This window comes from Brassica napus, chromosome C9, assembly GCF_020379485.1.
Source record: "Brassica napus cultivar Da-Ae chromosome C9, Da-Ae, whole genome shotgun sequence".
Lineage (NCBI taxonomy): Eukaryota > Viridiplantae > Streptophyta > Magnoliopsida > Brassicales > Brassicaceae > Brassica > Brassica napus.
The window spans coordinates 59,947,736-59,970,539 of NC_063452.1; the positions used below are offsets into that span (position 1 = coordinate 59,947,736).

At 34.9% G+C, this 22,804-nt stretch overlaps 2 protein-coding genes, 1 non-coding gene and 1 pseudogene across 3 annotated transcripts; 3 read left to right on the forward strand and 1 right to left on the reverse strand.

Annotated features, from left to right (window-relative positions):
• Window positions 1-2,815: 2,815 nt before the first annotated feature.
• On the reverse strand, window positions 2,816-8,401 carry LOC106424564 (annotated as a pseudogene).
• Window positions 8,402-8,647: 246 nt separating this feature from the next.
• Window positions 8,648-10,353, forward strand: LOC106424632 (GTP-binding protein At2g22870). The gene is made up of 4 exons (XM_013865396.3): window positions 8,648-9,288; window positions 9,496-9,565; window positions 9,744-9,906; window positions 10,019-10,353. Exons 1-4 carry the CDS (start codon window positions 8,775-8,777, stop codon window positions 10,235-10,237), a joined length of 966 nt encoding a protein of 321 aa, XP_013720850.1. The 5' UTR covers window positions 8,648-8,774; the 3' UTR covers window positions 10,238-10,353.
• Window positions 10,354-10,470: 117 nt separating this feature from the next.
• Window positions 10,471-10,543, forward strand: TRNAF-GAA. The gene has a single exon. It is a non-coding gene; the product is annotated as a tRNA-Phe (tRNA).
• Window positions 10,544-16,865: 6,322 nt separating this feature from the next.
• Window positions 16,866-22,110, forward strand: BNAC09G45120D (protein ANTI-SILENCING 1). Its single transcript, XM_013865253.3, has 12 exons — window positions 16,866-17,244; window positions 17,818-18,215; window positions 18,560-18,728; window positions 18,822-19,663; window positions 19,938-19,964; window positions 20,275-20,367; window positions 20,522-20,600; window positions 20,694-20,784; window positions 21,112-21,214; window positions 21,315-21,431; window positions 21,562-21,716; window positions 21,820-22,110. The coding sequence occupies exons 2-11, from the start codon at window positions 17,841-17,843 to the stop codon at window positions 21,616-21,618; spliced, it is 1,953 nt and encodes a 650-aa protein (XP_013720707.1). The 5' UTR covers window positions 16,866-17,244; window positions 17,818-17,840; the 3' UTR covers window positions 21,619-21,716; window positions 21,820-22,110.
• The last annotated feature ends 694 nt before the right edge of the window (window positions 22,111-22,804 follow it).

The window sequence follows — 22,804 nt, forward strand, 5'->3', positions numbered from 1 at the left end:
CAAGTTTTCATAAAATATTAAAATTTTAACTTTCCCAGAGACGACTGAATTATAAGTCGTCCAGAAATAGTCAAAGATCTGACACGATTCGGTCAAATGCAAAACTAGCCCGTTTCTCGTAGACGACGTATATATAAGTCGTCTGGAGTGTTTTTTTAACAAACAAAGCTGGACGACTTAATTTAAGTCGTCCGTTTGACCAGAAGACTCATCAGTAAGTCTTCTACATACAGATGACTTACTAGTAAGTCTTCTACGCGAACAGATCTTGAAAAAAAATTCAAATTCGTACCTTAAACTAGGTGAGATGACTTCGTTTGCACACAGGGTCTTCTCCAACCACCCAGAACCTCAAACGAAAGCAACCGTAAGTAAAAACGAAAGAAATATGGCTCTGTCAACCATAGCCCATATTTTGAATCAAAAGCTTGAGTTTTTTGGATGAATATAGAGAGAAAGTGAAAGAAATGTTGTTTTTAGTTCATAACAATTGAAACAGAGAGAGTGTAAAGAGATTTACGTGCATTAAAGGGCATTAAAAGCTCCAAACAGTTCGTACAAGGTTGTTGCCACTATTCATTGCAGTGATAATATTGTAAATACTTGAAGAAGATGAGGTTGAGACAGTAAAGAAGCCATTTTCGAAAAAAAAAAAAAAAAATGTTAATGGCATTTTCGTAGATAAAATGCAGGTGTGGGGTTAAAATCTCAAAAAAAAAGGAGTCAAAAGAAAAGGTTAGTTTTCTGTTTGACTTCAAGTTTTGAGTTACTTTTGCAAAAAGCTCTTTTCTGATTGGTTTCCGCTTTATTTTTTTATCTACTAGTATTACTTCCCGTGCTCTGCACGGATCAATTTCCAATGTCTTTCAAATTATTTGTTCATTATCTTTTTGCTTGCTGATCCTAAAATTTAATGATTCAAAATATCAAATTAAATTATTATTCTAAACCTAGATTGCACGTAAACTTAAGTATAGCTGCATTCAAACGAAGTGACTGGAAGAACTAAAACAATTATTATATATTTTTTTTAATGAGTCAATCATACATACTTGAAAACTTGTTTTTATAAAAAAAAGGTTAAAAGTTTGGTATAAAATATTATGTTTGGTATGTTCGGTTTTATTCTGTTAGCTAAATAATACTTTTTAAAATGTAAATCTCTTCAAGTCAAAATACTCACGTTCGTATTTCAAATTGAGTCAAGGGTTATATGCAGACTATGTATTCCTACGAATAAGCTAATAGAAATACATATTTGTAAATAGATAATTCATTTGTTTATCAAAGAATGAGAAAATAGTAATCTTAGATAATAGTCCTATATGCTTAATTACCTGGGTTGTTGACAAATAACGATGCTTTGATTTTTCACCATTCCTTTTGAAGAATTAAGCTCTGTAACAGTAGGAAACCCAATTGACATCTTCGATATGACTCATGTAAAAAGTAGCTATATAAGCCTTCATCAATTTTTTGTCGCGACACTCGAAACCCAAAAAAAATAACATCTTGATGAAGAAGACGAAACTATGGCCAAAAAGAGAGAGAGAGAGATCAGATAAAAGAAGCAAGTTAGTTAATTGAAAAAATTACAAAAGATTTAACAGTTTTAAAGCCGTGCCATGATTTGGTAGTTGTGGATTACATGATTCACATTTGAACGTGGTAATTATCTGAGTAAATTTAGGGATTTAAGCTTTTTGGTTAGAGATTTAAGCGTTTATTTTTACTTCTTGTTTTCTTACGGTTGTCTAATTGTTTTGTTGTCTATTTTATGTCAATTTTAATTGTTTTTATTTTTTAGTTATAGATAATGTGTCATAGTATTATTGGTTGAGTGACTTGTGTTTTAGTATATAAAGGATTACGAAGGAGACTAAACGTTTAAGAATTTTCATAAGATAATAACCTTATAAAAAATCTTATCAGGCAAAAAAAAAATTCCATCTGTCCACTGATTTAGTTGAAAATTTGAGAATGTACTGTAGAAAATTAAGTTGTCATTGTCCTGAATAAAACTATGTGATAAAAGTTATTAACTAATAACAATATAGTTATCTTATTATTCCCTTATATAAGAATACTTTTTATTTCTATTTTATATATCACCATATATCAAAAGTTATTTTCAAAATTGAAACTATAAATAGGTCAGTTTTGATAATTTCAACTATTTGAGGTATTTTGGCAAACTAAAACAAAATAATAGAGACTGAGATATCTTATATATTAAAACAGAAGTCACAACCTTGATTATTTTTTTTTTAAATGGACCTAAGGGATCTATTCCTATAAACTCATGTTACATTTAATCTCTAATCTTATCATTTAAATTTTGGACCAACCAAAATTTTTTATTGGGCTATCAATAATTGGATTTAAACAATAGATTATCCATTGGATTTATAGATAGTATAAATTAAATTAGTATAATGTTGTAATAATATACCTCCATATGTTAAATATTTTTTGATGTTAACTTTTAAAATTATAAAAAAAAAATTTAAATAACAAAAATAATATTATCTAACAATGATTAATCTTTACTACCTTAAACCAATGAAAACAAATTTTAAACTATATAGTTTATTTTAAAAATTAAACAAAAACTAAATGTTTAATTATTTACTCGATAATATAAATCTATGTAGCGAAAAGTTTAATTTAAAAAAAACTTTCTAAATTTGTGAAATATTACAATATCTTTGAATATGACAATAAAATAATATTTTACTAATCTTTATATATATAGTTACGATTTTAACAATGAAATAATAATCCGAAAATATATATATAGAAGAAGATACAAATACATGTGAAAATTTGAAACAATCTATTCAATGAAAAAAATATACCGTAAACTTATTATATTTTAAAAATTGATAGACACATATATATTATAATATATACCAATTTAGAATTGAAAACAAAATATTTATATAAAAATAAATGAAAACAAAAATCTGCGCGGTTGCGCGGGTCGAGATCTAGTAATAAATTTTAAAAATAAAGCAATTTATCTTAGTAGGATAGTATCGATGGATTGATATGTGTGGGTTACGAGATAAGTTAGAGATGTCTAGATTAAATATGGATATGGAATTCAAATTATTTTCTAGTGTAGGAAGATTTTGGCACGTTGATATAGTTTGAGAATTTTTTTTTTTTTAAGTAATTAGTAGAGCATGCATAATAAACCGTTTAACGAGTTATAGGCTTTCTAGCAGAGAAGCTTTGAGAATATGAGAAGAAGAATCAACTAACGTGAAAGAAAAAGAATCAACTGTGTTTTCCTTGGGAGAAACTTGGTTCAAGGCACCTCTGAAAATGAGTGCAAGGCACCTCTGAAAATGCAAAATAATTATCCTTCGTATATCCATGTTGAGCTGGAAAAACAGAGCTTTAAGCTATAGTTTTAAGAACCGAGTGAGAAAATGAAGAAGAAGAAACAATCAAAGTTTTCAACTTTTTATTTCAATGAATTTTCATTCCTTATAGAAACTAAAACATTGAAACACAAATATTAAACAAATTTTCATCACATCAGATCCTAACAATCAAGGAGTACTTCAAGCTTCCGACATGGAGAACATGTACCCCCAAAGCAATCTTCCTCTTCCCTGTTTCATCAACCACGCTCAGATCTTTACACACATCCACGTTAAACCTCACCACCGCCTTTTCCTCTTTCCCCAGACGAACCTTCTCGAACGCTAGCAGATGCTTAACCGGCGACCTGTGTACAGCTGGCGGCGTCGTGAACAGAAACACCGTGTCGGTCCCTTCTCTCTCTCCCGCGTTCCTTACTCTTAGCTGGACTTCGATGGCCTTCCCGCAGTAAGGTCCGATCGCGTCCACTGATTGGCACTTTGAAGTTCGGCAAGGGTGGCTCTTGGCTAGACTGAGGGAGACGAGCCGTGGGGGTTTGATCAGCCGGTGGTTGAAATGAATGTAGCTGATTCCGTCTCCGAACGCGTACACTGTTTCTCCTGTGTAGAACCGGTAAGTTCGACCCGGATACCCGGTTGAGTTATCGGCTCTCATGTTCATGTTCGACATCGGAAGATTCTCTACGTACGACTGAGGATACCACGTCATCGGTAACTTTCCGCCTAAACAAAAAAAGTCGGTTAGCAAATTATAATCGTAAAAGCCGAACCAGTTGGTTATCACCGGTTTAATTTAAAAACAGTGTGTTTCTTACTCGGATTATGACGACCGAAGATGACGTCAGCGATGGCAAGACCACCGGCCTGACCAGGAAACCCGACCCACATAATGCTTGTGATCTTCGGATCGTTCTTGGCGAAAGTAACGTCTAATCCTCCACCGGACATGATGACTAGCACCACCGGTCCTTTTGCAACCTTAGCCACCTCGGTCACAAGCTGTTGCTGCTTTCCGGGAAGGAACAAGTCGACTCGGTCATGGTCCTCCCTCTCAATTGATAGATCTGTTCCCATCACTAGCACAACCGCATCAGCTGAAGCCGCTAGAGAAGTGGCTGAATCTATATCCGCCTCCGTGCACGCCACGTTAGGACAGCCCATCTGATACTTCGCCCACACTGTTTCCACCAGTCCTTGAAGTGGCGTTGTGTACTTGCACGGTACGCCTGAAAAATATTTTTAAAAAATAAAACGATGTCGTTTTTTACATATTTAAGCTTAAGTATGAATCGCCGAGGTAAATGGCCACTTAAGATAATTTTAATTTACCGTGGTAGTTTCCGATCATTGTATCAGTGACATTAGCGTTTGGTCCGATCACTGCTAGCGTTTTGATAGCAGAAGGTGAAAACGGAAGCGAACCAGGAGAGTTCTTGAGCAAGACAATGCCTTGCCTTGCGGCTTCTCTAGCGAGTTCTTGGTTCTCGGCAGTGCAAACGTCTTGAGGACCAAGATTACCGTAGGGATGCTTCTTGGGGTCGCCATTGAAGAATCCTAAACGCATCAGAGTCGCGAAGTTGTTTGAAATCGCAGTGTCAACATCTGTTTCGTTTACCAAACCAGCCTTCCGCGCCCAGTGCGTGTTGACCTGTGAAATGATCACAGTTCAAGTCCAAACCTGCCAACATAGATTTGGCCACAGCTTCCTCTGGAGTCTTGGTATAGTGTTGGTTCGCATAAATCACTTCTACCGAGTCACAATCCGAAACAATGTACCTAATAACATAAACCCCCAAATATTTTTAGATTAATCTTAAATTAAAAAATTGACAATTTAAAGGTCATACGATTTATATATAATAAAATTTGGGAGATAATATGAATGTGTTGTGCCAGAACCGGCCATGTCTATGATTTGAGAAAAGAAACCTTACCCATTTAACTTCCACTGACCACGGATCACACCAGAAAGCAGGTCAGGATCAGCGCATGTCGGTTTACCGTTAACTTGGTTATAAGAACACATGACACTAGCCACATTCCCATCAACCACGCAGCTCTTAAACGGTGGTTGAAACGTATCATCCATATCTTGTTAGTTCACCTAATTATCCAAATACAAAGAAGATAGAAATAAATGTATTAGGTGGTGACGACCAATAGTAACAAAATATTTTAAGAATACAAATGTTCTCTGTTTTCTTAATACCACGGAGTTGAAAGTGTAACGACTGACGCCTTTCCAGTTATCAACATCATAGGCCGTGTAGTGTTTGCAGCAAGCCGCAACTTTAAGAAGGTTAGGATCTCCACCGTCAGTACCCTGAAGACCTTTAACATAAGCCACCGCGTATTTGCTAACGAGCGTGGGGTCCTCGCCGGGGGTCTCTTGACCTCTTCCCCATCTCGGGTCACGGAATATGTTCACATTCGGTGACCAAAACGTTAATCCAGCTGCACCAACGTTGTACATTGCCCTCGCCTCCGTCGACACAACCTTAAAACCACGCCATAAATAAAAGTATTATTGAATAACTTGAAGCATGAAAAAAAAAGAGTTGTACACGAAGAAACAAAATCTTCTTTACCTTGCCAATGGCTTGGAAGAGAGATACGTTGAAGGAAGCAGCGGTGAGTATGACTTGAGGAAAGCTAGTGGCACCAGGGACTGGACCTTTGAAACTAGAACCATCTCCGACATCAGAGACGCCGTGAAGTGCCTCCGACCACCAGTTATAATCTGGAATCCCAAGACGGCTCACGCCGGTAGCTTTGCTGACAAGAAACCCGATTTTTTCCTCCAAAGTTAATCTTCCGACAAGATCGGTGACTCGGGCTTCGGCATTCAAACCCGTGTTGCAGAATCCGTAACCGGCTAGAGAAGGGTTTTTGGTGACGTCACATGCGAACTTTGGAGAAGAAGACTGGGCGTTCGATGGCTTGGTGATGAAGAAGAGGATACTTAGGAGAAGTGTGGAAACAGAAGAGAGTGCTCTGTTTCCTTTTGTTTGCCGCAGATAACTCATTGCTTTTTTTTTTTTTTTTTTTTTTTTTTTTGTTTAACCAGGTGGTGGGTTCGGGCCTTCGGCCCTACTCCCTCCCCCTAGGCCCGGAGCCAGCATGCGTCTGTACCGGTTAAGGCCCTGGACACTCCTCCCACGGTGGATCGAACCCAGGAGCGCAACAACACCAACGCCTGCGCTTAAACCAACTGGGCTGCCACATCCGTGGTAGCTTTGTGTTTTTCTGGTTGTGTGGGTTTTGTTTATCAACAATTTGACACTGTTATATATATGCTAACAAAACTGGTACGTTGGTTGGAGATTTTGCTATTTTAGGATTTGAATTTTAGAAAGTCCTATATGTGCTGGAATTTTATCTAGATAGAAATTTTATCTTTTTACTTATCCATCCAGTTCGACTTGTCAAATTTCTATTTTGGGTAGTGTTTTGAAACATTGACCGCTTTGCGGCTTTCAAATATAACATCAGCAGACATTTTCAGCGAATCTGTTCAATTGAGATTTGACTATCTCGTAATTGGTTGGCGGCAAATCTACTTTGGACGTAAAAGAAAAAAACTACGAAAGTAATGTAATTTTTGTACGAAAGTAATGTAATCAAAAATACAAATTATCAAAAACAACAAAGCTGTCATGTCTTTTTCTCATTTATATAAAGTGAGACATATTTTGCTTCTATAAAACAGTAAACCACATTTTATTAGGGGAGAATCATATAGTACAACGGCTTTCATCAACATATCCACACCTCTGAGATGAAAATTCATACAAGGCAATATGTTTTTTGTTTTGTTTTGTTTTTGAACAAATCCTTATAAGGCAAAACAGCCTTTCAAAACAGTCCACATCGAATATCCTGATTTGTTCTTCTTTACTTCATCCATTGAAATATATAAGCTTCCTGCTCGACTCTCCCTTCAGGCCTGCACAGAAATATTGTCCCATTCGTCATGTAAAACATCAAATGCATTTAGGAAAAAAGAAGACAAATCATTACATGCAAGATCGGGATGTGTTCGTGTAAGTTTTAGCCAATCCATTTGGTTATAAACCTTTTCAAATGGGACTTTTGGACGAGTTTTAGGGGGAAAACTATTTATTCAGCACTCCAAGTAACAGAAGATAAATGTTCAAACTATATCAATGCGTGAAACATTCTTATTTTAAACAATAATTTGAGTTGCATCTTTAAACTCATCATAAACAACTATAACATGCCTATAATCGATCACATGCTGATTTGGACTACCTTTTTTACTCATTGCAGTTTAGTCTTTATAATTTTGATTTTTTTGGTTAAAATATGTTAAATAATTATAATAATCAGTTTTGTTCTATTTATAGTTTCACATTTGAAAAGCAAAATTTTATCTTTTGCCTAGATTTTAATTAAAATTAAATACTATGATAACTAATTATAAATTAAAACATATTATTGATTATTTTAATTATTTAGGTGAAAAAACTGATCATATTTATAGAAAATTGTTACTTTTGAATTAACGGGGAGTAATTACGATTTATCAATGCAAACTTTCATTCTTGTAATTCTAGCATTCATATATATTCCTTAAAACGTGGGATGAAGATTTAACCAATCCTATTATCTAACGTTCTAATATATTTTTTTTATAACATTATAATATTTCAGTAAGACTTTTTAAAAATATTTACATTTTATAAAATTTTAATTTTTGTTCTAATATTTTTTCGATATGCTCCCACTTTTTTGTTCTATTCGTCATAAACTGATCATTCTTTACCGACGATGAAAACACATAATAGATTAATATATGATCATGATCCAATATTTTTTAAATAAAATTCTAGTATCAATTATTTGTCTAATTAGCTTTAATAATTAGTTTAATAAAATGGTAAACAAAGAAATATAAATTTGTTAAGATATTATATATATATATATATATATAAATAAGACAAGTGCATAATAGCATTCACAACTGAAATAAACTAAGAAATTGTAGAAATGTGAATTATAAAAATTTAAGAACTTTACTTGGTCACTTCAAATTTGATACTGTTCCGTTTGTTGTTTTCTAGTATTGATTAAAACAATTTTCTATCAATTATTGTAATGGTGAATTGATAGCTTAATAATATTCATAAAACAAAGAAATAGTTGACGAATTGATAATAAGATTAGAAATAGAATGGCCGAATCGTAAATAAGAAAAGTTCTCGTCTAATCCAAAAACGCTGTGTTTTGCTGTGGATATTTTCTTCAACCTGCGCCTCCTCTAACATCCATGATCCATGGCTGCTCTCAGTATCTAGCTAGAGATAAAAGCTGAACATACAACTATACCGATATAACAAAAGTCAAGAGAACAAATCAGACATGATTTTAGCTCAGCTCCCAAGATTTCATCTCTCCATCTTAACGAAATCACCTTCCTCCTCTCTCTCTTCTCCCCATTTCAATCTCCTAAACCACCGGTCTAACCCACCGGTTTCACTAGCCAGAACCCTTTTCTCCTTCGCGCCCAAATCAAATCTCTCCACCGTCGAGCCCATACCGCTCCCCGTCTCGGATTCATCCGATCTGGACGAAGCTCCCGTGGAGATTTCGCTCGACAAGCTTTTTATCCCGCCGGAGACGGATATCTCCGGGGACGACCCGTCGAGCCTGACGGCTAGGGTTCTGAAGGGCTCGAACATAGTGCTCAGCAAGTACGCGAGGGACGCGCAGGTGGCTCAGGCAGACTATGTGAAGAGCAGTGTGAGGACGGAGGACTGTCCGGCGGATGGGCTGCCGGAGTTTGCGCTGGTCGGGAGATCCAATGTTGGGAAATCTTCGCTGCTCAATTCGTTGGTGAGGAGGAAACGACTTGCCTTGACCTCTAAGAAACCTGGTAATCTTTTAGTGTGTGATGATGATTCTCATAGAATTAGATTTCGTGGATAGGAAGTTTCCATTTTTGGTCTTGCTATAACAGTTTCATGCCAATGGGGTTTGGGTGTTTCTAGGAAGGAAGGGAACTATCTCTTGGTTCTTTAAATCTATAAATAAGCAGACTTTGGTTCCTATTATAATGCTCTGTCGCTTGTTCTTCGTGCAGGAAAGACGCAATGCATTAATCATTTCCGGATTAACGACAATTGGTACTTGGTTGATTTGCCTGGCTACGGGTAAGTTTTCGTTATATCATTTGCTTATGACGACACCATTGCCATCAGAATCTAAATATTAGAATGTTCTGAAAGTGTCTCTCAGTCATATCACGTTCAATCTTACCTTCAGTTTTTGTCCATTTACAGCTTCTATTCGCTATAGAAAAACAAAGTTGATGCATTTGATATTTGACAGGTATGCGTCGGCACCGCATGAGCTCAAACAAGACTGGAACAAATTCACCAAAGACTATTTCCTCAACCGATCAACATTAGTCTCAGTGTTTTTGCTAGTTGATGCCAGCATTCCTCCAAAGCAAATTGATCTCGACTACGCTAGCTGGCTTGGTCAAAACCAGGTATAAAAAGAAAAGGATAAACCCATTAGTTGTTCAACATGACGAAAGATCTTCACTCATTTTGGCAATGCCCTCTTTGGAATGATATTATTGTTATCTATAATAATCTCAGGTTCCAATGACTATGGTGTTCACGAAATGCGACAAGAGGAAGAAGAAGAAAAACGGAGGGAAGAGACCAGAGGAGAATATAAAGGAGTTCCAAGATTTGATCCAAGGATTCTTTGAGGCAACGCCACCATGGATTATGACCAGCAGTGTGACTAATCAAGGTCGGGACGAGATATTGTTGCATATGGCTCAGCTAAGAAACTACTGGCTTAAACACTAAGAACCAGTTTATCTTTTGTAAGAAAGGAGACATATATAATAAAAAAAAAAACAACAAAAAGACAGTGTAGCAGTTCTTTTGCAAGTTTTTTATTGATGCAACGCTAATATTTTCTTTTCTTTTTGTACTACGTAAAACTGCAATTCGTCAAAGTGCTCTTTCTTCAATACTTATTTAATTATTAAAAACAATATAGTGTTTATATATACTAATGTAGCACAGATTAACAACTTGCGGGGATAGCTCAGTTGGGAGAGCGTCAGACTGAAGATCTGAAGGTCGCGTGTTCGATCCACGCTCACCGCAAATATTTTTTAAATTTCGTAACATTAAAACGGTGACGTTTAGCTCATATTAAAAGAAACTCACCTCTTCTAGGCTTTTGGTTTTACCACAGTATTGTACAGCCCATATAAACAAGAGCTCAACATCTCTAAACCCAACTCTTATCTATATATCTATACTATTAAATAATCTCTAATAAGATTATGCTCTTAAATTTTGAGATATTTACAATGGTATGCTATTACCATTTAATTAAATAAAAATTGAATATTTCCTATATATGTAGTAAATAATACTTTCCATTTTTTATAATAATAATTTAAGAAAAAGCCCAGACTATGAAACGTCTCACTTAAATGATTAGGGTTATCGCCAATATCCGCCGGGATGCTATCCGTATATTTGTATACTTGAAACCATGTTTGTCGCATCAAATCTTTTCCACACCGACATGTCTCTTCAGCTCTTCCTTAGAGAAGACGCCTCCATGCATCAACACCTTTGATCTCTGTTTAGTTGGCTTTGCTAACATAATTCGTTGGTATCAATAATGCTTAGTCTCTAGATTAGGAATTAATCTAACAATGGATGGTATTTATTGGATCAGGGAAGAAGTTTGAAGAATCTGGGTTCTCAGAGAGACACTCCGGTCAAGAAATTGTGCGGTCATATACCACCGGTTTGTCCATATGGCACAGTAGTTGTCTATGCTTGAAAAAGTCACCTTGTTGGACAAGCTGGTGCTTATGCTGTTGATAGAACCAGGTTTCATGTTGTTGCTAATGAGTTGAGGGTTTAATTATTTTTGGAAATTATTCGTTTAACCTCTGGTAATTATTTATTTTAAGAGTCTTTGGCAGACTATTTTCTGGAGATTTATATAGTATTGAAACTATAACGTTGGTGAGTTAGTAGCATAAGTTTGTACGTACCTATTTTCTACTGTATTTTTCACGTTGGTGGTGTTCTATAAAGTTAATCTTCAGGAGATTTGTGCCTAAGCATCCTAGAAAATTAATGAGAGAGTGAGGGAGCTTTCTTAAAACGTTCCACAAAAAATATGAATTAAAATATTTTTGCATTTATATTTAGATTATTGAAAATGAATCTAGACGAATCTATTCAAATAGACAATCATATTAGATCTTAAAAATACGAATTTAAATAGGTTTGGAGTTTAAAGGATTAATGAGACGAAACTAAATGAGACTGGTGTATCGATTTTGATATTTTGAACATATCATTTAATCGTTTTTATTAAATTTTCAAAAACAAAAATATCTTAGCTTTAAAAGCACGGATCAAAATCTAGTCTATTCTATTAAGTCAAGATCATGAACCGTTGATAAATGTTTGGTCCACCTGTATCTATTTAAAATGATTATTTTATAACTGTATCTAATTTAATTAAATCACTAATCACGATCTATTTTTCATAAGCGACAACAGTTACGTTTCTTTGTCCAGTAACCACTTCCTTTTATTGACAACCATTTTACATGTGATTTCTCATCATCATCACATATCACTAAACAGTTATTTAGCAATTTAGCAAAATTAAAATGGAGAACAGAAGAAACAATATAATTAATTTCCATTGACATGTTTGTGAAAAATCAATGTTTCGAAAACCAACTTTTGCGAACTTGCTTGACAAATCATCATCCTAAGAGCATTTCCAACAATGACACCAAATTTGGTGTTTAAATTACACCAAATTTGGTGTTTTGGTGTCATAATTTTTTTCATCTCCAACAATTACACCAAATTTTACACCAAAGTAATATTATATATTATTTAATGTTTTCAGTTTTCAATTTAATTATGTGAAAATAAATTAAAAATACAAATAATACAATATATTAATTTTAGTTACAAATTTGATAGTAATTGAACTATATTATTAAATAAAAAATAATAAAATATGCATTTTGAAGATTTGGTGTGATGAATAGTGTTATACCAAATTTGGTGTAACACTATTCACACTACACCAAATTTGGTGGAATGGTGTCAATTTTGGTGTTTTGTTGGAGATGAAATGACACCAAATTTGGTGTTTTGGTGTCTTGTTGGAGATGACGTAACATTGAAAACCATTACTGAGCGAAGGTCAGTGCTATTAATAGAAAGTGATGATGATCCCACCAGCACATACTATGTATACTAATTTATAATCATGGTTACTAATGAAATCTAAGTTTTGTAAACCCAGTTTAACGTATATACAATAATTTTGATTTGAGATACAAATATATTACTTTTCTCAAATATACACTTTATTTTTTACTAATAATACGGGCCAAACATAATTACTATCTATTCTATTAAATGTATAAACTCATATCATTCCAAAAATCATTGATATTATTCTTTAACAGAAATAGGAGTTCTGAGAATATTATTCCTTTTATCCCGTAAAATCTCCATTCTTAAAAAAAAACTAGATTTTGACCCGCACGGTTGCGCGGAATTATTTATATTTATATTTATATTTATAAATGAAAATTTTATAGTTTTTATTTTATAAATTTTGGTTTGCGTCCATATTGTATTTTTTAGTTTTCGGTTTGATTTGGGTTGGTTGTGAATTTTAGTTTTCAGTTCAAAAATATAGTAATTGTTTAGTTATTTATGAATTTGAGTTTGGTTTGGTTTGAGTTTTGTTATTTTGGTTTTTGGTTTGGTTTTTGCAATTATACTTTATTTCTAGTTGTGTGCGGGTTGTTTTTATTTCTAGCTAAATAGATGGCTATGTTTTCATTTTTATGTGTCTAACTATAGTTTTGTAGTAAATATTTTGAATATATTGCTTACATTTTGACTGTATTTATTTTAAATTTATATTGTCTTATTCATGTATTTTATTATACATTAATATATAGCTGTTTATGTTTTTATATATAATATATTTTGTTATGAGTTATCAATACATACTAATGTATGCTTGTCTAATTTTAGTACAAAAAATTCATAATCAGATACAATAAAGTAACACCCTTCAAATATAAACAAAGAAAAAATCAATTTCTATACCTTTCAAATATCTTCCTCAAGGCAAAGTATTCACACGCTGCCTCAGCTTCATCTAAAGACGAATAAGCTTCCTTAAGGCATGTGCCCTGGCCTATGATCTTTGCTAAACTGAAGTTAAATAGTTTTTTCAATTCCAAGAAAATCAGAGTGAACAAGTTATCACTTTGGTAGAGAACTCTGGATTTACGTGTGGAGTAAATGAATTTGCTTGAACATTTGTCAATCAAGCTTATAAACAAAGCTTTTTCTTTCTCTAGGTTTGGTTTCCGTATTTTATTTTAGAAAGTGAAATCATGGTCAAGTTTCACAAATTCTTTTCAACAGGATTTTAGGCCATCTCTGAGTTCTCTTAGGCCACTATATGTTTCAGTTGGCTATCACAAGTGATGGTTGTCAAGATAACATGCAAGTACAACTATTAGACAGGTAAATTTCTGCTCAAAATAGTTATCCCTTGATTACTATTGAAATAACAAAAGTACACCATCTACTATTTGTAGGCGGATATGAGATCAAGAGCATGTCTCGAAAATATGAACTTTCTCTTTTAAAAGATTGGAGACTCAGAATGGGTATCTTTTGTTGTTTCCTTCATTCTTATAAGTCTTGTATTACATTGAAAGCATTGTACAACAGAGTTTACATGCCCATTTGCTTTTCCATTCTTCTTTCTTTTGTCTAGCTTACCGAACATTAGTCAAAAAGAAAACTAAAGAAGGGTATGAAAATTTTTCCTTATTAAAGAGAACTCTGTAGTGTCTTTGTCCAATATTGTTCATTGGTTCACAGAGGAGCCCTTGCAAAGTTTCTCCTTTATTTATCTCACAGAATCTCGCCAAGTTTGACTATGTATGTCCTCACCAAGTTTTATTCGGTCCTTAGCTAGTTATGTTGCAGACTTTCAACTTGCAGTTTGCATTTGCTGGTATGTTCTTCAATTTAGATCATGGTGGTAAACATTAGCTGCACAACAGACAAAATCCAATTAATTATAAGTTAACTAATTATAGCAAAGTTTGAGAAAGAATTTGACAATCCACCTGTATGTTGTATGCATATATTTCAAGGCACGAAGTCCTCATAAAGGTAAGACTGGTGACGTTCCCGTTTCAAATCCTCGTTAGCTTTGATGACATGATGCAAGTCTGATTCCATCTACTCAAAGACAACATAAATGTCTTTAAACTCCTTCTTGAACGGTGGAAGCAAGATGTTTTTGATTTCAACTATATCCGAGTGCCTTAGGAGCCAGAGAAGCTTGACCTCACAGAGGATACAAAATGTATCAGAGATATATTCAGAGACATCATTAATCTTCTTCAATAGCGACTTTCTTCTCGTGTGTGTATCAACTGCTGCACAAAGAACTCCATAGCTTCCTTTCCCAATAACTTCAACAACCTAATAACGGTTAGCATCATCATATAGTTAAAAATTCCATCTCTTTCATGTTGTGTATGCATCACCAAAGTAAAGAAACATCATAAGTTAAACAAACATCCAAGAAAGCAACTCAAATTCATCAAAAGGAAAATACTTTAAGAAACATGACTGAGAAAGATAGCCAGAGAGAAACAAAACGTTCTTTATCTTGTTCCATCGTTCTCAGCAACAAATAAGTAAAAAGGTGAGCACTTTCGACCAACCCAGAGAAGAATACAACTCTATCCTCTTCCTCAGATTCAAAAACCCTTCAATATAAACAATAGTGACCAAACAAAATAGTCATTCTTCCAATCACGAGAAAACCCATAAACCAAAACCCTAAAACCAGCAATCTTCAAAAAGAAGAAACATAGACGATAGAAAAATTTGTATATGAGAGATGTTTGTTTAGCTCATATAATAAATAATGTAATTATATTTGATGAATATGTGGTAAAGTCCACTAAATTATGGGTTGGATTAGATAAATAGCAGTGGTAAAATCCACAGCCGGTTTTGGTAGATTAGATTTTGGTTTATTTTAAGTAATCCGGTTATATTATTTAGTTAGTGTAAGGTGCAATATACAAGGTAGCCTAGTAACAAATTTGAAAGAGTCCAAAATTTAAAATCAACTTTCTTAGGTAGATAAAAATAGAACTCTATTTTAATAGATTGGATATTTTACCTAATATTATTCAATATCATAAACTCTAACAACCTCCTCTTATAAATATTGCAGTCTTCCCATAAATCGCCCATACCCTTTATTCGCTACAGAAACTAGACTTTAAGCATGAAACTCACTTTATCAACTAGGTTAAACCATACAAAACAGCATGCCGCGTACAAGTAATTAAAAGTCTTTCATATTTGGAAACAATTCACACCTCTTTTAGGAAAAACCTTGTAAATCGTTCTTCCTGATGCATATGTACGTCTCTTAACTTTACTAATTCAGTTATTTCCTCTGATATCTCCTAACTACACCTAAATGGCAAACTCCTTGCAAAATGTTTTTTTCCTTATTAATTCGAAGGGAAAATAACTATCTAAATCGTTTTTTCCGATTATTCCTAACTACATCTATATGTCAAACTACAATCTAAAATAACGTTTCTACTTATTAATTTGAAGGGTAACAAAATACATTCATTATGGAAGAAGTCGTACTTTTATAGTTTGGCGAAAAAATACATTTTGGTGTTTGGAGAAATATTGACAATTGCTCACTCAGTAATAACGGTAATAATTACAGTACAACCGATCGATCAACAATATTTGGAAAAAGAATTACATTTTCTCATTTTGGAAAACACCAATCTTTAAGTTTCAAAATTACATTATAGCCATGTTCGGGACGTAGATGCTGCGACTAACTCAGCGACCGGGATTTAAAGTGCAAAATTGAAAAAAAAATTTCTTCGTTTAGTCGCAGCGTTCATTTCCAGTTATAGAAATGACATCCTTTTGATCGCCGAATTTAACAGCATCATCTGTTTTGGAAATCCAAAGTCAACTTTCAGTCGCTAGTGTCTATTTCTCTTTCATCGGTGTGCCGCTATGCCATTGTTGGTGTCCATTTCTGGTTGTTTGTCGCTGCCGCTGCCGCCGCGTCTTGTTACCGAGCAGGGCTTATATCTAATCAAAACACATATTTTCTCTAATATTTTTTAGAAATAATCAACCAAAAATATACCCAGCCATTTTAAACAGGGGATCAAAAAGTCTAGTAAAATATTAAAAGCCTCAGCGAAGATAAGACATATTCTGTATCCTTTGTCTGGAAAAAGTCACATCTTACCGTCGATCAAACTAAACCGTTTCAGGTTTAGGATTTAATCACTCAAAAAAAAGGAAATTTTGATTAACCTAATTATTTCGTGACAGCTCTCGTTTAAAAATCATAAGTAGATGAAAAATCCCCAGACAAAAAAAGAGAGGCGCTCTCATCGATTTCACGAACTGCGTCTCCTCTACCAGTTCTCTTCGACAAAATCGAATACCAAGAGGAGGAGAGATACGGTTTGAATTGTATATATATTTCTAAAATTGAGCGAGAGATTAAAAAAATATGGGAGGGATGAAGTGGCGCAACTGCTACTGAACGAGAAATTAGGGTTCTTCTGGTTCTCTATCCGCGATAACCGGAGCCTCTCGCTCTAATCGGACTCAATTTGCTCTGATTTTCGAGCATTGGTTTATAGGGTTCGATCGTCTTTTCGGAAAGCTACAAACTTTTGATTTGGGCAGTGAAGAAGGTGAAAGTTTTTATTTTTTGTTGAGTGAACTTTGTTTTAGTCTTCCTGTTTCTCTCATCCACTCACTTATTTTAGCAATTGGGTAGTTTTGTTGATTTGTTCTACTTATTCTACTTTGTTTGATCAATCGTTTTATTTTTGCCCTGGACATTGTCATTACTATACATTGTTGCTGCTTTTGTATTTCGGTTTTTAATTTGGCATATTTCATTCCTTTGGCACATTTCTTCAGTTGTATTTGATGGTAGGTTTTGTGTAATGCACATGGTTGATTGATTGGCCGATAGAGAAGGAGTAGAGGTTCATGAGAATGATTGGTTTGATATCTTGTATGTGTCTTCCTTTTTTTTTATGTATTTGTTGGTATTAGTATGTAATGGGCTCGAGACAAGTGTTATTGGGCATTCTCAGTTATTCTTGTTGAAAATAGTCAATCTCTTTGTAGGAAACGTTGATTAGATGCTACTATCTTACAGGAACTGCGTCATATCAGATGAAATAATGTTTCTTCTGTCTTCTAATCGTTTCTATTGCAATTCTGATTTGGGTACACTATCCTAATGCTTGTCCCAGGTTAAGAACTACTGTTCTGGATAATGGAAGAAGCAGCAGGAGGAGATGAAGGCTTAGAATTCAAGTGGGGGAAACAGAAAGGAATTGGTGGGAAAAAGAAAGACGTCCGCTTCTACGAGTCTTTCACCTTTGACGGTGATGAATACCGTCTTTACGACTGCGTCTTAGTCCCCGATCCCAACGAGCCGGACTCCGATGAACTCTTTGTTGGCAAGATCATTAAAATTTGGGAACACACTAATAAGCGTGCTAAACACCCGAGGCAAGTCAAGCTTCTCTGGTTCTTTAAACCTTCTGAGATGCCACCAGGTGTAGTTGAAGGACTCCCGGATTTGCTTGCAAACGAACTGTTTTTGGCTTCGGGTGAAGGTCTAGGCCTCGCTAGTGTCAACCCATTGGTAAACTGATTTGTCCTTACCTTTTCATTCTCCATACTAAGCGTTGACCATGATTTGGCGTTTATACTGTTGAATATTGTATTATTTGCATTAGATAACTGGTTCTATGTACTCATTGTACTGATACCTGGTGCAATGAACTATTTAGTAAATTATCAATGTTCAAGAAATCGCTAGGCTGTGGTTAGGCAGGATTAATGTTTAGGCGGACACGTAAACCGGTTTTTCTTAATGCCTAAACCGATTCTAAACAAAATTGATTTGAAAAAATGTTTTGTTCATACCTGATTAACCGACTAAACCAAGTTTTAGAACACTGGTACTGATAACGATTATTCCACTAGGAAGCAATTTGTGGAAAGTGCTCTGTTCTGTGCATTTCAAAGGACGAAAGGAATCCACAACCAACAGATGAGGAAATCAAGTCAACAGACTTTGTATTTCGCCGAGCATTTGATGTTGGAAGCTGTAAAGTTTTGGATACGATAGATGATAAAGTCGCTGGAGTTGACGGTACCTTTTTGTTTCATCTCATTTTGCTAGCTTCTGTATTCTCTTCTGGTGATTAATAGCTATCTTGATTGTTTTTATTTACATCATGTGCAGTTAAATCTATCTTTAACAGAGCGGGTAGTACTAGTAAGAAAGAAGCAACTCCTCCTGTACTGAAAATTCAATTAGACGTAAATGGAAGTGCAGATAGTTTGACACCAAATGGTCTTTCAGCTTGTGGTTCGGTTCGGAGTACTGAAGATAACTCTAATGAATCTTCTGACTGTAGAGAAAGCAGTTCTGGTCGCAGAGAAGGGAAAGAAAAATTTGCAGATGAAAGTTCAAACAAGGATCCTAGTGTGCAGCAAAGCACTAGTGAACATGTCTCTAGTGAAGCTTCTGGCTCTAGGGGAGATCATTATGACGGCAAAGGTCAAGAAAGTGAAGTTTGTAAACAGTTTACTAAACAAAAATCTATGCCTGCAGAAGAAAGAGATAGTAACAGTAGTTGTGAAGCTTCTGGCTCTAAGAAACCATTGACTAAACAAAACTCTATGCCAGAGAGAAATAGCAAAGAGTCAAATGGATTGGATGAGAGGCCTCAAAAGAAACAGAAACGAGACGGTTCTGTTACAGTATCAAATGGACGCTGTACAAACATTTTGCAGCAGAGCGTTAGTTCTGATGGTAAAAGAGGTACTGATGTTTTTAAGAGACCTAGAGAGAAATTGTCTGGAGGTGAAGACTCTACCGAGGAGCCCAGTTTCGTTAAGAAGAAGCGAGATCTTGGGGTGTCAGTTTCTGAAGGAAAAGATGCAAAAACTGGAACTGAGAAAGGTTTATTCAAGAAACCAAGCTTTGATGGTAAGCTATTAAAACGCGCTGAGGACAAGATGGTGGAAATTGATTACAAAAGAGATTATCAAGTAACTGAAGTGACCCCAAAGCCGGATGCTGTAAGTTTGTATTTGTTATGCGATTCATGCTATATGACCTATTGTACATTGTTTTGTAACTGGCTGTTTTGTGAGATTTGAGTCAAGACTGTGTGTTGAATGTAAAATCTTTTAGATTCAAGGATATGGTTTTGCAAGAAATCGTAATTAATAGTAGCAGTTTTGTTTTATGGTCTTTCATTTTGTAGAGTTGTAGTGATGTTCTGTCACTCTTCATATTACTTGTTACCACAGTTTATCTAATCGGTTTTTGTTTCCTTCTTATTGGTCTCAGGTAAAAAGCAAATGGTTTCGACCTCTTGTAAGTGTTTCTCTCTTCCTTCCTTTTGCGCACTAGTTCTGTGAATGGTTGTTCTTTGATGATTATAGGGTGGCCTGGTAGTTCATTCATATTGAATTGTTACGCTAATCAGAAAGCATATGTTTTCTTGATCGTTTCTGTGCTCGAGAGACTCAATTGTTTCTTTGATAGCTGCACCTGTTTTTGCCTGGCCATTTCAGGCTCTTCTAGATAGTCGTCTGGAGGGGTATCAGATTATGTATGTTATATCAGAAATGACATATTGAGATTGAATCTGGACTGAATTTAAAATTTTGTAAACCATGGACAGCCTTGGGAAGAAAGTATGAGGGAGGCAGAGAAGGAAGAGAAACTGGTTCTTCTTCAAAACTTGGATCCTACTTATACATCTGAGGAAGTTCAGGTATTAGCTATTCTTCTAAAGAACTTATTTAAGAGTATCTTTCACGTATTTTGTATTTGATTAATCAATGTTACATTAAGCAGTGCAGTTGTTTGCTGGTTTACCTCATCTTAACCTCTCTTCTGTCTCCTTATTTATGAATTATATATTACAGGATATAGTCTATTCTGCTTTGAATGAGCAATGTACAGCGAGGATGATAGAGCGTACATCAGTCTCTTTTTCTGATATTGGTAAGCTTACCATTTTACTCGATATATGATTCTCACTTGCTAGAAATAGAATGAAGAACCATATTATGGCATCTCACATCGGTTGATGTACAGGTGAAGCTTTGGTCATTTTCAATTCAAGACAAGCTGCAGTAAGAGCGATAAGGAGACTTGATGAGGGATGCTTGTTGCTATCTAATGGGAGGTAAACCGTCCATGACATTCCGCTTTTTCTCTTAGCTCCTAATGATAAATGGTCTTCTATAATCGCATATTATAATGTATCATTACTCTCTTATTACCTCAGTGAACATGATCTTAACTTTAATACAAAACATACATATGAGTTTAGGAAAGAAACCATGAAGCTTCGGGTATCTTAAGAATCAACATCTCTGAGACATTATGTTGGTGATGCTGCACATAAAATTAGCCCTCTTAGAAACTGACATTATCTAGTTTTGTTTACTTCAAGCGTTTGTTTCTGTGCAATCTCATGTGCGTATCATGATCTTGATTTTCTATTTAACAGGCCCCTTGTTGCTGCGTTCGCAAAGATTAATCCTCCTGGGAAGCCGTTGTCATCGTTCTGCGGCCATATCAAACTACAGAAAACTCAAGTGCGACGAGAGACGGTACTCACTGTGTTCATTCCCCTTTGAGACACAAGTTTAAATTGCATCGTTCCTTTTTAACAAGTTTCATGTTCATTTGGTTCTTTAAATTTGTTTGCAGAGAGATTCAGTGTCTACATCGCGTGGTTCTCAGCCGAACACCCTTGAATTTGAAATGGGAATGGAGTGGCGGTTGCTCCGAGCCAGATCTGACCATGCCCTTGAAACTGTATCTAAGGTATTAGATTTGGTAGACATTTGTTGCACTATTTCGACTAAAAAAAGATCTTATAAACACTTAAGTCTATGGCCTGTGGACCATGAACTTATATTGTAGAATAACTAATAAATCTTTTAAATCCTTGTAGCGGCAATTGGAGGAGAGAAAGACGCAGCGGATTAACTTCAAGCCTAAACTCCCTTAGCTTCATACAATGATCTTGTGTTTTCTCAAGACAGTGACTAGAGAATCTTACTAGGAAGAATGTGTCTTCTTGCCATCGAATCCACCAACTTCGATATGGTAAGCACCTTGGTTTCTTGATTTTTATCCAAATGAAAATCTGCGGGAAAAATGATGATTAATGTCATCTTTTTGCTTCTTCTTCTTACTCCGTTGTGTGTAGGATACATGCTGATGCGGCTTCTTTTCTCAATCTGACTACCCCTTGGGTATAGTTTAAGGGAGTTACTTTGAGTTGTAAAATTCAGATTTTTGTGACTGGTAGGCTTTTCACAAATTCCATGTAAGATTACTCGTGATTAGTTAACTTATTTCATTTGACTAACTTTATTTTGCCGCATACACTTATATTTTTGCCAGAATATGGAAAATAGATAGCTTTTGTTGTGAAAGATAATTGTCTAATTGTAATTCAAAATTTTACTTTTAATAATCAAACTTGGTTCGAAATTGATTCATTGGTTCGCCGGTTTCACGTCTTTTTGCCGGTTTGATTTCTCTGGGTTTTATCATCGACTCAACCGGCTATGTTTCCGGTTCACGGTTGAATTCGATTTGACTTTTGGTCCAGTTTTAAAAATACCGTTTAAAACATTTTCATCGGTTACATACTGTTGAAAACATTTGCATTAATGATACTGTTTAAAATGATATGCAAACCTCAATATTTGTCATTGACATGTGTTAACTTCTTACTCCGAAATATTTATGGTAAGCTATTTATTGTACACTATTTTGAAGGCAAGTTAAAAGTACAATAAATTGAACTCTTGTCAGCCTTTATTTAACTAAAAATATTAGCAGAATATTGAATCAAATCTATATTTCAGTGCAAAGTAATATTAAAAGTAAAACGTTGATTTTTGGTGAAGAAAAGAAAGATATGCCTGTGGTGAAAAAGGTCATCACCGACAACACATCATATGAACGTACGTTCTCCACGACGTTCTCAATCCGTTGCCTGTTACATCTCTAGCATCAACCACAAGAGCCTAATCACTCTAATCAGCTAATTTATTTATTTATAACCGATCGTAAAACTAAATATCAAATTAAAATAATAAGGAATTATCAGACACACATCTTGCATAACTCGCCTAGCAGTGTTTAAAAAGGGAGTATTATTGAATCTGCGTCCTAATAAAATA